The 15,250-nt window shown below is 43.0% G+C and overlaps 1 protein-coding gene and 1 long non-coding RNA gene across 6 annotated transcripts in view; one reads left to right on the top strand and one right to left on the bottom strand.

Moving 5' to 3' along the window:
- LOC123614882 (uncharacterized) overlaps positions 1 to 5,074 on the top strand; it is a 34,547-nt gene extending 29,473 nt beyond the window's left edge. The window contains exons 4-5 of the long non-coding RNA XR_006722362.2: positions 4,498 to 4,732; positions 4,936 to 5,074. This is a non-coding gene — a long non-coding RNA (uncharacterized LOC123614882). The remainder of the gene's footprint in view (positions 1 to 4,497; positions 4,733 to 4,935) is intronic.
- Positions 1 to 15,151, bottom strand: part of EIF4E2 (eukaryotic translation initiation factor 4E family member 2) — a 28,865-nt gene extending 13,714 nt beyond the window's left edge. For 3 of the 5 annotated variants that reach the window (XR_012507203.1, XM_010948184.3, XM_010948185.3), the window contains exons 1-6: positions 14,994 to 15,151; positions 8,392 to 8,506; positions 7,227 to 7,361; positions 3,254 to 3,358; positions 1,878 to 2,030; positions 1,640 to 1,776 (exon numbers count right to left, since the gene is read on the bottom strand). Coding sequence is in view for 4 of the 5 variants with exons in the window: in XM_010948184.3 (XP_010946486.1) it covers positions 1,640 to 1,776; positions 1,878 to 2,030; positions 3,254 to 3,358; positions 7,227 to 7,361; positions 8,392 to 8,506; positions 14,994 to 15,013 (665 nt within the window). In the remaining variant the exon portion in view is untranslated. Of the gene's footprint in view, positions 1 to 1,639; positions 1,777 to 1,877; positions 2,031 to 3,253; positions 3,359 to 7,226; positions 7,362 to 8,391; positions 8,507 to 14,511; positions 14,747 to 14,993 lie in introns of those variants that run through there. The other 2 variants (XM_010948182.3, XM_010948183.3) reach the window with 2 other exon arrangements.
- Positions 15,152 to 15,250: the final 99 nt, after the last annotated feature.

Here is a 15,250-nt window from a genome sequence, read left to right as displayed (position 1 = left end):
TCCCTGTAGCTGCAGGGCTGGAGTACTAGGCAGACCTCTGGATAAAGCAGCAAGCAACAGACTAAGGCAAAAAGCCCACAGGCTCTCCTAGACTCTACAAGGACTTGTACACGTTTCTACAAAAGTTAGGAAGAACTGCTTCAGAGTATTAGAGAGGGAGAACAGTGCAGAGGGGAGAGTTGAAAAATACCCCTTTCCCTTTCCTATCCGGGTGAAAAGGTTGCTTATCTGGGGCTTGGGGGAAGGGGAAATCTGGAAACCTTGAACATGACAGTCCCAGAAAAAGTAGGTGTGGATCTCTCCAGCCTGGACTGAGTCTGGCTGGAGGGCAGAAACTACTTGTACTCCAGAGCAAAGAACAGAGAAAATCTGCCTAGAAAAAAACAATGCTGACCTATGACTGCCAAGGCAAGCAACCAGGGCCATGGCTGCCTAGTAACTTGGTGGCCATGATGAGTCAGACCCATCCACTGGATGCAGACCACCTCCAATGGCAGCATTCCCAGTTAAAATCTGACCCTCAGCTAATTTAAGCCAGTTCCACCCAAAACATCATCTGTAAATGCAAGGGAAAAAGATCCCCAAATGGCCTGCCTGCTGAACACCATCACTGGGCTCGTTACTGGTAATGCCTTTGATAAGAACAGCATGATGATGATACCATCACTAATGATGACGAGAGCAGTAACAGCACTTGGCCCTGAAAGCACTCTCCATCTGAGGACCTTCATTAAAGACTAAATCAGCCTCCCAACAACCCTGTTAGGTAAAGCACTATTATCCCCCATTTTACAGACGGGGAAACTGAAGCAGAGTGGCAAAGAGACTTGCCAAAGATACACACTGATACTAAAGTCAAAGGAGAGAACTGCACCTCTAAGTCCTGACTCCTGGCTGGCTGGCTCCCTCTCCAGTTGTGAGACATCTAACAGCCGCTCCCCACAACATCTTCGTAATAACCTGAATTTATGTGTGACACTGAATCACTGAAGGAGCAGGCCTAACCACCGACTCTCATTTGTGGATGCCCAGCTCCACTTCCCTGAGTCTCAGGTAGATGGCAGGACTGGTTTCCCCTTTGGCATTCATGCGCCCCTTAGAGTCTACTCTCACAAACACACTATTCTGCCTCCTCCACAATTTCAGCTCTACACACAAGGAAATGCAGCCATTATTCCTGAGAAGAAGTCAATTTCCCAGGACAAAGAAAACAGACTGAAGCTACTAGGTTAAAAAGACATGCAAAAGTGGGGTGAGGGGCAGACAGGCAGGACTTCACTGTTCAGTGAAATTATCTTAAAAGAACAGTGAGAAAAAGAAGAGCACTTCGTCTTTCATTTTAAGACAGTGGTTAGCAAATGAAAGACAAGACAGCCTGTGTCAATAAGCAAGCCCAGGCAGTGCAAAGGGGGCTCTGCAGGAGGGCTCTCTCTCAAACACAGCGCCCCACCGTGGAGGTGGGCAGGGACCCTCGCCAGCAAAGAACCGCTGCAAGTAGCCAGAAGCACTAGAGGGGAAGACTGGTCTGTCCCTTCTCCTTAAGTCAGTCTCCTGTACGACCATATGTCTCTGGGCCCAACTAAGGACCTACTTCTGCTAAACTTAGGGACATGCTCCCCCAAGCCCCCACAACACGTACTTGATGCTGTCGGTGTGGGTTTTGTATTCCATAATGGTGTTGGGAGGTAGGTTAAGCACTCGCCGAAGTGTGTCCCGGATGCGGGCTGTGGTTGCTTGGTCGCTGGCAGTCTTATTCCATATTGAAATAATGTCCTCCTACAGGGAGGAACAACAGAAGGAATCATCAGAGCAAACCAGAAGCAGTGAGAATAGCAAAGGCAACCCCTGAAAGCAGACCTGCCCACGGGGTGGCTTACCTGAAACCGGACAGAGACCACAGCCCCACAGATCTCCTCCCCAACCATGAATTGTTCCCCCAACATGGCCAGGATGAGATTCTCCCAGCAACGGGATGCCAAGCCCTTCCGCAGCCGAATAATCCACTTGCCACCATTTTTATTTGCATCATCCTGTAAAAAGAAAAGTGTTAAAAGTTAAGATATGGTTTCAAAGCTCTTTTTCTTTTGCATTCAGGCAGTAAAAAGCCAAGGATCCTTTGATGCTAAGAAATCTTGTTGCCTTCCAATTATTCAACTCTACAGGAAAAATGGTGGTAGGACTACAGAGAGAAGAAACAAGAAAAAAGAAAAACAAGGTGGGGATCTTTGGTACAAGTCACTAACAAAAAATGGCCAAACAGAACCTTTAAAAATAATCCTCTTTTCTCAGAACTACATCAAAATGAAACGTCAGATTTCAAACACAAATCATTCCTCACCTGATCTGCTAAAAAGTTTATCAAATATCACCATGTCCCAAACACACAGATATGAAGCCACAGTCTCTACCCAGATCCAGTCTAGTGAAGGAGACAGACAAGAAAATTAATGACAATAGCAGTCTGACAAGTACTGCTGCAACAGAGACTTGCACAGTAAGTTCAAGAAGAACAAGACTGTGAGAAACACTCAAGAAGAGGAAAACATTTAAGCTGGCTCTGGAGGGACACAGGAGTTAGCCAGGGAAAGCAGGGGAAGGGCCCTGCAGGCATTGGGAAGAACATGCCTGTGCACAAACTGACTGTGAGCCAAGGAGATGCAGAGAGGAGTATCTGGCTACACAGAAGGATAGATTTATTTAGGGATGATGAGTGACAAGGCCTGAAAGGTAAATTAGGTACAAGATCAAGTGTGCAACAAAGAGCTGCATAAGATTTTTAACTGGGGGGTATGTGCGACCATATTTGTCTTCTAGAAAAATGCTCTGGCATCAAAATAGAGAAGATGGATTACTGCAAAGAGATCATGGAGCTCAGGTCTGGGTCTCCAATTACTGCCTGTAAGCTTATTTTTACAAACTTTAATCATATGTATACATAGTAACATACTATACACACACACAACCAGTTCTATAGGAAGAATGGTAATTTTTTTTCAAGCCTTTAATGTTGTTAAAGTGACTTCAGTGACTAAACAATCTTCGAAAACCATCCACACAAACAATGGCATCAGTGCCCTTTCCTAGAGGTCCCGGTTCCAAGGACGTACCAAATAGTGATGTAGCTTTCAGAGATTTTAAAATACTTTTAACCTTGACGTGGCTGGGAAAAAAAAAAAAAAAACAACAGCCCCACCCAATAACAACAAAAAACCCAAGCTGATTAGAAAAGCAGTCTGAGGCCTTTAGTTCTCACCTCCCACATGGGTTTAATTCCTTCTTTGAAGAGATGGAAGTCACTGTGGCCTGTCAGGTCCCCAGGACGTACCATGTGGCTGTAAAACCTCCAGAACTGCTCCACCTGCAGAGAGAAGATACCAGAGTGAAACAGATGTTTTTCCTCTTCTTTGAATGAATGTGAGAATTATTTAAGAAAAGAGCATAAACATGAAAGACACTCTACTAGAAACACTACTTTCTGGAGGGTAGATTTTCATCCAGGGCATTGTGTGGGAAGGAAGGCATGTTAGAGGAAAGCAAATTGTATAATTTGATAAAAGAATCATGTAATACTGTTGATACAGGAGTAAACTCTTTAGGTGAGAAACACTAGCCTCAGCTAGGAGCCCTAGCTGGTGAACGTCAATACAAACCCTCCCGCGGAAGCTGCAGGGCAGTCACCACACACTGTAAGAGGACCTTGTTTTACACAATAAAAACCATTTAGTCTTGAGGTATATTAAGTGCTACACAACCTCAGCCTGAATGTATTTTTTTTAGAACAAAATCACTTAAGAAAATACAGTATTATTAACTACGTTAATTAACTAGTCACTCTGCTGTACATGACATGCCCATGACTTATTCATAACTTCAAGTCTGATCACTTCTTGATCAAAGATGTTTACTGACAAATACAGCAGTAGCTACAATGAAATACATTTTATTTTATTTAGCTACCGAGCACTAAGTGACAGAATCAGGCACATGCTCTACTCTACACCCAAGTGCCCTTGCTAAGGCCAGGACAGTCCAAAACCAAGCAGGACATGGCTTCTCTCACTTAGGGTTTAAGTCCCTCTTCTTGGCTAGAAATTTTGTTTCTCTTAGCTCCTTCTTCACGGTCCTGTTAGAAAATTAGATATTTCTCTATTCTATACATATTTCTCTATCAAATGTACTCTTATTTATAGTCATCATGTTGTTCCTGTTTCTCTCACTAGTAACTTGACAGGAGAGAGTACATCCCTATTCCTCTGCAGTTCACAGAGAACACCTACAAAGTACTGGCCAGTGAAGAGGCACACTTTAGGAAGAAAAAGAAAATGTGGAACAGTCTAAAGAAACAGTTGGTATTTGCCAACACACTGCTGAGGGGGCTCTAAATAAATACAAAGCAAGATTCTACAACGTGCAGCTCAAAATGGGAACTGAGTAGATACTCCTAGATCTGGACAGACCTCACACTGTGTGAAATGGCTATCCTTTTCTTTCCTCTAGAGAACAGAAACATGGAAAATGTCTCATGTTACAAAGTCAGGAATGAACACCACTCCTAGGACTTCAGTGCAGTGTTTCATCTCAGCAATAGCTATGCTTAATTGTACACGGAGATTCAGAACAGTGACTGGTCATGTGCACACGGCGAGCAACAATCTTTCCCCACCCTAACACAGTGGAAAGAAATGAAGCACGTCTACTAGAAGCTGTGGCTTGTTGTGAATCGGGACTTGAGGTGAGTGGCAGGGACAAAGTACATCAACCATCACCAACCCCCTAATCAAGCACTGCTTCATTAACAGTTTGGTCTCCACCAATCTTTGAGCCATCCCATACAATCTTAGAGCCAGAATCTCATATCCAAACGACAAGAGAGATGAAGTAATAAGTAGCTTGAGAAATATTATTAAACTTTGATTTTTTCCCCCTTCTCTCTAGGCAATTTTCATTTTTGAAACTCCCAACTGAAACCAAAAGGTGAAAGAAATATTTAGACTCAGAATACAAGATGTAGAAAAGACCTCAGAAATCATCTCAACTACCTTCTTCATTTTCTAATTGAGAACACAGTTTCAGAACTTGCCCTGACCCACAAAGTCAAGCACCAGAATGGATGAGACAGACCTGTGATCCCCAAGTCCAATGCCCTTTCCACTTCAAGACACGGCCTTCTTAGTCACTTTTCAAGAACTTTTAAATGTCAAATACTAGGATTGAGGACCACTGGGAAATACTGCTTTGGCATTAATAAAGGGTTTCACAACGTAATTATTTCCGTGTGAGGAATTTAATATTGTGAGACATTTCCTAATGCCCCGAATTACATGACAGCGGTGAGTACTGAAGCAGCATTATCCCAAGATGCTGCTGATGATAAACTGTTCAACTCAACATAAAGGCCCAAAGAAAACAAAAACTTTCCTTGCACAAGTTGGGTAAATTCATGCATGCTTTTCTTAAGAGGAAAAGAAAATGCTAGAAATATTTATAATCATCCCAAAATAACTGAACAAAATCCTGAATGAAAACTTACTCCCCAGGTCAGCTCCTTCGTTGATTCTGAGTGCCTAACCAGCTGCTCATAACGTAATGGCTGTCCTTTTACCTGCAACGTCTAGCCAGTAACCAAAATTTCTGTGGATTCAGGAATGTTAAGACTTCATGGGTATTTTTTTAAAGTTTAATTCTACTGTTCTCTCTGCCAAGAATTCCTTCCTCTTCTTAGCACCTGTTTAAATTCTTTAAATTCAATCTTCAATCCATCTCCTCTCAAAGAGGCTTTCTCCAAGTTGAAATTAATTCCTTTCCTCTGAACTCCAAGATCACTCTAGCCATGCCTTCCTTATATAGCACCGTCCATTGCCCCTCCGTGTTAGAAATTCCTGGGAAGGTCTTATTTCCCCAAGGGCAAGGTTTTAATTCATTTTAGAACTCTATTAGTGCCTTGAATTCATTCAACAAACACTGCTTGAATCAAGTATGTACCAGTGCACAGGCTATTTTGAATAATTCAAAAAAGCCTACATTTACCAGTGATAAGGGAGCACAGGCCAACTAAAACAAAATCTTTGCTTTTTGCTGAAACTTTATCAACTCAGCACAGTAATCAGATAATCTGATTACCAGTTATATTTGTATATCTAATTAATAAACAAACAGATATATAAATAGAGCTTGTCTAGTAAACAAACATTTAAAAAAACTGGAGCCTCTTGGAATGCATTTTAGCATATGGAAGCATGACAGAACACGGGCTTTGGAAGGTGTTTTTTTACAGCCTACCCAACCTGAGTTTCAATACTAGTTCTTCTACTTAATCAAGTAAATTGTAACTTACTTGAGACTTCAGATCAGATACTTAGCCCAAATCTCATTCACCTCATTTGTAAATAGATAGTATCACTGACTTGATAGAGCCATCGTAACAACTGAAGTGAATTACATGAAGTGTCTATTACTGTGTCCTTCCTCTTTATTAATTTATTGTAAAATTTACTGTCTATTATAGTTTCCTTTTCCAGTGTCTGCATTTTAAACAGGACAAACACCTCAATAATTTCAAGAAAATAACAAATCCTGCATTTGATTCTGCCCAGAGATTGACTGGACAGCACACAGGAAGTACATAGTAACTTTCATTGAACGAGACTGACTTTAGTTGCACACAGCTTTTCACAGTACACAAACCAGCTACCTGTGAGGGAGATAAGAGAGTGTGGGCTCTCTATACTGACAGTACCCACAAAAAAAGTTAGAGATTTTGTTTCTTTCTGAACATAGAAAAAAAGATGCTGCTTTATGCATAATCACTAACATATCCAAAACCCTAATGGGAGTTTATTAAACAAAAACTTTAGAATTTCACTCTGACTTTACTGCAAGCTTCATGAGAACAGACATCACGCACTATAAAATTTTGTATCTCCCATGACACTTTGAGCATAGTAAGAACTCAATAAATAACTACTTAAACAAATCTGTATTTTTGTATCATCCCCTTCTGATCAATTCCACAATTCACATACTTGTTGATATCAATGTATATTGCCTACAGATGTGTAATAAGAAATCTAAGAATGAAGCAATTTGACTTCAGAGACTTCAATCAGTCAACTAAGGAAACCAGTATCCTAAGTAGGTTACCAAAAGGGTAAATAAACACAGTGATGTAAATACAGGCGTGAATGTACAATCACGGCTCACACTACATTAAGCCACTAAATACTCACAGAGGCAAAGGTGCCAATCTGTTTGATATTCTGTTCGTAGCTCTGTGAGCTGGTGGGACGGCCGGGGGTTCTCCTGGAATACCAGAAAGTGTAGTTATACTGCAGGGGGTGCTCTGCTGGCCCAGGGACAACAGCCTGTGAATTAAAGAAGGTGGGTTAACCTGGGCATTTTTCACATGCTCTGAGACTGAGAAAACATTTTACACTGTCACCGCTCACAACCTCCACAATTAAAAAGGATGCATCCTCAATTACTGCAATGTGCTCAAGATTCTGCTTACGTAGTAAATTTCTTTAGTGGTTAACTGACTGTAAGTTCCTGTAACATTTTCTCTGTGTTCTCAAAGCTTTTGTAACTTTCTACTTCCTACCATAGGTATTTATTTTTGTATCTTATCTCAACATATTCCCAGGCCAAGTACGGCCTCCTCTATGGCACTCTTATCACTGGCCAAGTGACCTTGGGCAAGTTGCTTAACCTGTTTGTGCCTCAGCTGCTTATCTGCAAAATGGGGGAAATAATAATAACCACCCTCATGGGGCTGCTGAGAGGATCAAATTAATTAATAGATGTAAAGTGCTCACATGGTGCCTGGCACACAGTAAGTGCTCAATAAAAGACAGCTACTAGTATTACTGGCACTGTAAACGCCTTGATCCATGGTCTCATCCAGCTTTGAGTCCTCTTAGCACACAAGATGCTTACATTTGGAAAGTACTCGATATTGTGGGGCAAATGAATTAATGATTGCTTTAATATTTCAAGAAAGAAATTGACCCATCTATCTCAGATTCTCTAATTTTTTTCTTTTCCAAGTCACTTTCAGCTCAGAGTACTTATTCTTCTAAGTGATGTGCAGGACTTGAAACACTGAGCAGCAGCTTACGAAGCAGCTAACAGCCTTAAACTCCAGGGTTAATCTCCATTACATCAAGCTTGGAGAATACCAGAGAGTGAGGCAGCATCTCAAGATCATGTTTCAAGGGAAATGTTCTAAGTCCCAAAATGAACTCCAGTGATTCAATAATCTTTTCTGAGAACAAATCATATATTACAAAACAGAGTGCTATTAAGTTAATCTGGCATCTTCCAGATAAACAGATTTCACAAGATAACCCAGTCTCAAGTCCAAAGGCAACTACGTCTCTACAGCACAAAACTCACCTTCCTTTTGCTGCTGCTCTGACTCTTGTCTCGTTCCGTTTTTTCCTTCTCACCATCTTTCTGTGTGCTGTTTTCTTCATTCTGATCATGGTCCCCACTGTCATCATCTTTCAATCTAAATGAGAAGGCAAAACAACGTTATCCCATGACTGAGCTGATTCTTGCTTATCTAACAAAGCCACCAGGTCAAATGAACTACCATGGAACCAACCTGAAGTCACTTAAGATACAGGCAATGGGATGCACATGGGACAGGACAAGGGAATGCAGAAAGGCAACTAGGAGTCAACAAAAACGAAATGCTCATCAGCTAACCTGTAAATTCCAGAAAGCATGGTCTTCTAGTTTTCTAAAAGGCTGCACAAAGAAGCTGAGGTACAGTGGTAGAGTGCATGCTTAGCATGCACAAGGTCCTGGGTTCAATCCCCAGTACCTCTATCAAAAATAAATAAATAAATAAATAAACCTAACAGCCACCCCCTCCCCCAAAAGAAGCAAGAGGGTAAGCAAGGGGGTAAGAGATTGCTTTACCAAAAATAGAGTCAACAATGAAAAAATTTTCTGGATTAAATAACCACTCTGGTATTTCAAAATGAAGTTTAAAAAGTTTCTTGCCACTTCTAATCATCTTTCCTACCCTTCCCCACTGCTACTGCTTTAGTTTGGACCCTTCTCTCCTGTCATCTCAATTACATTACAATAAATTCCTATCCGGTCTCCCTGACACAAATCATCTCCATGCTCTGTTGTCCTCCACATTGCCACCAGCTCTATCTTACTAAATGCAAATCTAATCTTTTAATTCCCCTGCTTAAACCCCTCAACTGTCCCTTGCCCTTTGATGTCCGCCATGAAGGATAAAGTACAACAATGTAAGATTCTCTAGAATCTGACTCTGGTCAATCTGGCATCCTCTTTGCTCCCTCAACCTCCCAAAGCAACCTACAGTTCCACATCCGAGCTATCTGCAAAGTTGCCCCTCAGTCCAAGGCACCATTCCTCCCATATGCATTTTTCCTTCTAGGTGGAGGGGGCTCTTAGAACAGTGTCTTATTAATCTTTGCATCTTCAGCATGTAGGACAAGAAGATGCTGCTCTAACATGTAGCACAAGCAGATGCTGCATCAGTGTTAAATGAAAAGAAAAGAAAGAAAAGGAAGGAATGCCTTCTTGTCTTGTTAATACAGTCAAATGTACTTTATGCGCCAAGCTTTTAGGAGCAGTGAAACCACTCTAAGTGTTGTATATCGGTTTGCTATGATTTCAAATCCACTTATGACTTAAATGAAGATATTTTAATACACTTGTTTATGACAAAGACCAAAAAGAAACTGCTTTTAGAAGTAAAACTGTTTTGCTATAGAACAAAATGTGTCAGGACGTCACCTCGTCTGCTGCCTCTGACAGGCGCTAGCAGCTCAGTTGCAGAGTGGCCCCCCTGGGAGCTCATCATCAATAAAAACAGACAAAGAAGGAACTACGGTGAGGGGACAGACTACAAACACGGAGGGTTTGTGAGGAACATCCAAGTTTCTGTCCGGGTAAAGCCACCCTTGGCTGATCTTGCTCTCTGAGTATCTTGGGACACTTGCTCCTCCAACAGTGGCCAAGGCGATTCTTTGGTTGGAACTGGTGTTAAACCATGCAGCAGTCTCAGGAAGAGAAGGGACATTAGCTCCTGCTGTGGTAATGGTGATCTTTTTAGCAGTGGTGACAAACCTTGTATGCAGCAGCCCCCATAAAGATCAGCTCCCCCGTCAACACCAGTGCTGTAGGTCCCTTACAATAAGGGACTTTGAATTTTGAGCTGGCAGCTGGACCTGAGCTCTTGGTTGGCAAAGCCTTCTTATCCTAGTACCAATTCATACAAAGGTACACCCTGAACTAAATTTGGACTTTACTCCTTTTATCTCTTCTTGCCTGGAACAGTGTGATTAATCTATCATTGGTCTGAAGTATGTTATGTTATTTCTTTACTGGCTTAATAAGAGACATCTGCATTGCTACTGGTTTACGAAATTACTGCAATTCTCACGGTGAATCAGTGTGAAATAAACTATTGGCAAGGACAATCTCAGTTTCTGAGCCTAACTTACCACCCTTCAAAACAAAATACTAAGGCTTTCAGGTACACCTGAAGTTCACTGGATTCAGACAAAAAGATAAATGGAAGGTGAATTCACCAAGATAGTAAGAACGCTGTTTAGCTTAGAGCTGGACCATTAACTTATCATGGGTCTTTCCTGAAATCACCTTTCTAGCCCTATCCAGTCAAGTGGAATTCAGCAATTCTTAAGAAAGGTACTAGAAATGGTCAAACTAAAACTCAGATACAGGAATACCTTGGGGTTATTGTGGGTTTGGTTCCATGTCACTGCAATAAAGTAAGTATCACAATAAAACCAGTCACTTTTTTTTTTGGATTTCCCAGTGCATATGTTTAAACTATACTGTATGCTATTAAGAGTGCAATAGCATTATGTCTTAAAAAAAGTAGGTATTTTAATTAAAAAATACTTTACTGCTAAAAAATGTTAACCATTATCTGACACACAGGGTTGCCATAAACTTTCAATTTCTTTAAAAAAAAAAAAAGCAGTATCTGTACAGCTCAGTCAAATGCAGTCTGCCTGTATTACAGATTAGAAACATGTTGCAAAGAATTTTGTACTTTGTTTTCTTGCCCAGGAATCCCTAGTGCCTATCACATTAAAAGCACTCAAATGTTAGGATGGATGAGCGCAGCATGTGCTGAGGTGTCTGTTCTGCCCACCTCACAGCCCTAGCTGTAAGATTCACTCCTGAGGTCATGCACTGTCCCCATCCCCACCCTGGCCAAGACATGACTACAAAGGGCCGAGACTGGCCTATGCCTCAAGGCCTTGCTCAAAATTATAAGCAGATTCTTCCCTCAGCTTTTCATCCAGGAGATGACAGATGACACAGATTCAGGAGCTGGGGTGGTCAGCTGTACAAGTTTCATACAAGAAAAGCCATGAGGGAATAAAGACATTAAGCAAAAGCAAAGGAAGCCAGGAGGAGCAAAGGAAGCCAGGAGGGGCAAAGAGAATGGAGCAGATGAACAGAGTGGAGAGGACAATGGTTTTGTTTGTGATGCTGATATCGCATTGGCTTAGTTCAGCCTTCCTGGACCTCTGGGAGACTTAACGGTACTTACACTACTCCTTTCCCTTTATTAAATTTGAGGTGGTGTGGTTTCCTTTTCAAGAGGTGCCTGACTAGCATGTAAGCCCCACTACATTTATAAGCATACTGTATCAGATACTACAGAATGCCAGAGTCAGGCCTCAGCATGGTACAACAGACTCCTTTCCCTTCGGTGGTATCAACCTACTTGCAGTCCTCAACCTCACCCCTCTGTTGCGTTCATCACATGCTCTCCTCAGAGAGCCCCTCTTCCCCTACTTAACCTGTCCTTTAGGACTCAGACTAAGGGCCACGTTCTCTTCTTGAAAATATTTCCTAATCTCTCTCTAAGCTGAGTCGGGATCCCCTCTTCTGAACACTCCCATATAAATGTTTGTATTTGTCCCAGCTATACTGTCATGACTAGTTTCTTGTTTCCTGATTACGAACATCTCATGAGTTTTTCTATTGCTTGGACCCAAGACAGCTCCTAATTCTCTTCTTTAGGGCATACCCCAAGGACTCAAACCATCTTTCTCCTCAGCTCCCAATCTCCCACTATATCCTTCAGGGTCTGTTCCCTTCGATGTTGGTTGAAGAGGGGCACAGTCATCCCAGCATCTCACGTTCTGCTAGTCCCAAGAAAAGCATGTAAGTTCCTTTTTTAGTGCTCTTGCTGCTAATCACTGCTAGGAAACAGAAAAAGAATAACAAAAATATTCATGTCAGAGAATAAACAACGCTACTGTGATTCCTGGACCACACCTCCCGACTTCCTTCTAAGATAGTAAATGGAAACCCTAATGGACATTCATCTGATGCTGTTATTTCTTGAGGGTGGAGCTAACCAACCACTCTGTTCTCTGAGCCTACACTTAAGGCAAGTCATCTGCATCCTATATTTCAGAGGCTACTCCTCCCAGCCTGAAGCTGGATTTGAGCAAAGATATAATCTACAGAAAAATCAGTGCTCCATAGACTCAGGCAGGCAATTAGCACCTGAGGCTGTCCAGACTGTGGCACCTAATTAGATCACCAAGCTTCTGCCCAGGTATGTCCTCATACTTCCTGACTAGATAATACATTGTAGGTAGGAACTTGGTATAATTCATCTTTACATGTTCAGCATCAGGCAGTGGCAGAAAACAAACACGTTTAATGAATGGATCTCTAAAATCAAAGCAATACAAGGCACAGCAGGATGAGTGACAAATAAGTGGTTCAGACAATAGTTAAGAATGGGCCAAAAGCTAACAGAGAGAGAATAAGGACAAAGTCAAGTATGGCATCTAGATTTGAAAACCAAGCTCAATATGTAGGGACTACAGTACAGTGAAAGCATCTTAAGGTTTTATATCTGAACAGGATCAATGGCACTGGGAGCTAAAGACTTGATTTGGGTGGGGGGGGGGGTAGCAATTAGGTTACATTCACAGAAAACCACACAGAAAAGGAGACTAGAGATCCCCTTAAATCTGAGCCCACCAGATTAGACTACAGTACTGAACTCCAGGCACTGAACTTTTAGAACTCTGGCAAACTGGAACACATCCTTAGGAGCCATGTGGTGAAGAGTGCAGAGGCTGAATATGCAGCAGTGGTCTAAAAACTGCATACTTTTTTTGAATGAAAAACAAAAACAACAAAAACAAAACTGGGGGGAGTGCTGTCTCCAATTGTTAATTTCAAATGAAAGCCAGCTTTGTTTTTTTCCTAGTTAGAAGACATGTTTAAAAAAATCTGGCTCAGTATAATAAATAGTTAATAATTAGAACTAATTAAAAATGACCCAGGTTAGTTTTTGTCAAGATGTGCTTGAACAAACATTAAATAACAAACCTGGGTTTGAATCCCACCATATGGCCATTCTTGTTGTGGGCAAGTTATTTAATCTCAGAGTCTCATTTTCCTCATTTCTAAAAGGAGGTAACAAGATCCCCTTTACAGGCTTGTTAGAAGTATAAATAATATATGAAAAATAGCAAAATGCCTGTGGAAGCCATTATTGCCGTTCTTAAATTAGCTTACTCCAGGCCTCCCAATGATTTGGTTGGGACTGGGCCAGAGAGCCCATAAAATGCCTTCTTAAGATGAAATTTTTATTTCTTCAATTCAGTGGAGAAGGGGTGTAAGGCTGGCAGAAAACTCCAGAGGCTGGACTTAGATCTGGAGCTAAGAGTTGCAGGGCTTATGATGATGGGGGGTGGGGTGGCGTTAGTATAGGGATGGCTCAGCTATGCAGCAGGCCGCAGAAGCGCTCTCCCAAAGATTTTTTTCAACTAGTAAAGCCCTCTCAGCAACCAGGAAACATTCCTGAGGAGCTGTCTGGAGTGTCAGAATCCAGGACTTCTGAATTTGCACACCAGCACTCACTGTACAGGAAAAGCCCCAATTTCCCATCAGAAACAGTGGGTCACAACCTAAACTAAAAGTAATTCTATTTTACATTTATATCTCACTATTTATCAATTTACAAAGTACCTTTAAGCACTGTTGAACATGATTTGATCCTTATCACACCAGTGTGGCAGCAAGGCCTTAGCCATTAATTGGGTTTGGGTAACAGTGGCTCAGAGACTGGGTAACTTTTCTGCTATCAAATAACTATTAACTGGTGGGTGGGTCTGCGACTGGAAATCTAGGTCTTCAGAAGACAGATTTACTGGACTACTAGGTGAAAGCTAAGAACATAATCTACCTTCAGATACAATCGCTGGAGGGAAATACGCAAACACTTAGCATTTCCATTCTGCATCTCCAAATAGATGCTGTAACTAGAAATCAGGGTACATACAGAATCGCAGAAGGGGACAGTAACAAGAAACTTGGGCAAGATACTGAGCATCTCTTGGAGAGTGTGTTGGAAGAGGGGAAAAGGAGGGGGAGGAGAAAGGAAGTAGGAAGGAGTCTCAGGAAGACGATGAGAATTCCGTAACTGAGCAGCCACAGCGCTGAGCGCGGCAGCCACATTACCTCATTGCATCTTCGCAACCGTACGACACGAACTGTTACAGTCCCCACTTTGCAGATGAGAAAACTGAGACAGAGAAGAGAGGTGAGCTGCCTAGGCCAGAGTCTGTGAGGAGAGCTGGATTCAGAGGCGGCCAGGCTGCGGAAACACCCAAACCGCCGAGGTCTCCGCCCCTCCACGCCACTGGCAACCCGCACCCGCCCGGGCGGGGCGTCGGAAAATCTCCTTCCGGGAGGTACGGCCACCTTCTCTCCCCCGAGCCCCCACTTCGTCCTCGGTCCTCACGACCCTGGGGTCCCAGAGACCCCCTGCATCCCACCTCCCCAACTCCCTCCTCCCAGCCAGCCGCCCAGGCCGGCCCGTAGCCCGAGCCCGGGAGGGAAGCCGGTGCCGCACAATTTGCGCCGCCGGCCGTCCTGGCGGGGGCGGGCGCGGGGAACGGTTGGGGGAAGGGGCCCCGGGGGACCGGCCACGAGCCACTCACGCGTCGAACTTGTTGTTCATCCTCTCGCTGCCGCCGTAGCCACTGCCTCACGGAGTGACTTCCGCTCCTCCGGTCCCTCCGCCTAGGGTCCGGCCACTTCCGGTTGTGCGGGACGCAGCGGAACGTCGGCGCGCTGCCCCGGTAGGGAACGGGTATCCCGGGACACCAAATCTGGGCGGCTTCGCCGACGCGCTCGGCTTTAGCTCTTTCGCCGGCTGAGGGCCTCAGCTTTATTCCAATTCCAATCCCTGTCCCTG

This window comes from Camelus bactrianus, chromosome 5, assembly GCF_048773025.1.
Source record: "Camelus bactrianus isolate YW-2024 breed Bactrian camel chromosome 5, ASM4877302v1, whole genome shotgun sequence".
NCBI classification, from domain to species: domain Eukaryota; kingdom Metazoa; phylum Chordata; class Mammalia; order Artiodactyla; family Camelidae; genus Camelus; species Camelus bactrianus.
Note: the sequence above shows the minus strand (reverse complement) of the source record. Positions and strands in the feature narration are given on the sequence as shown.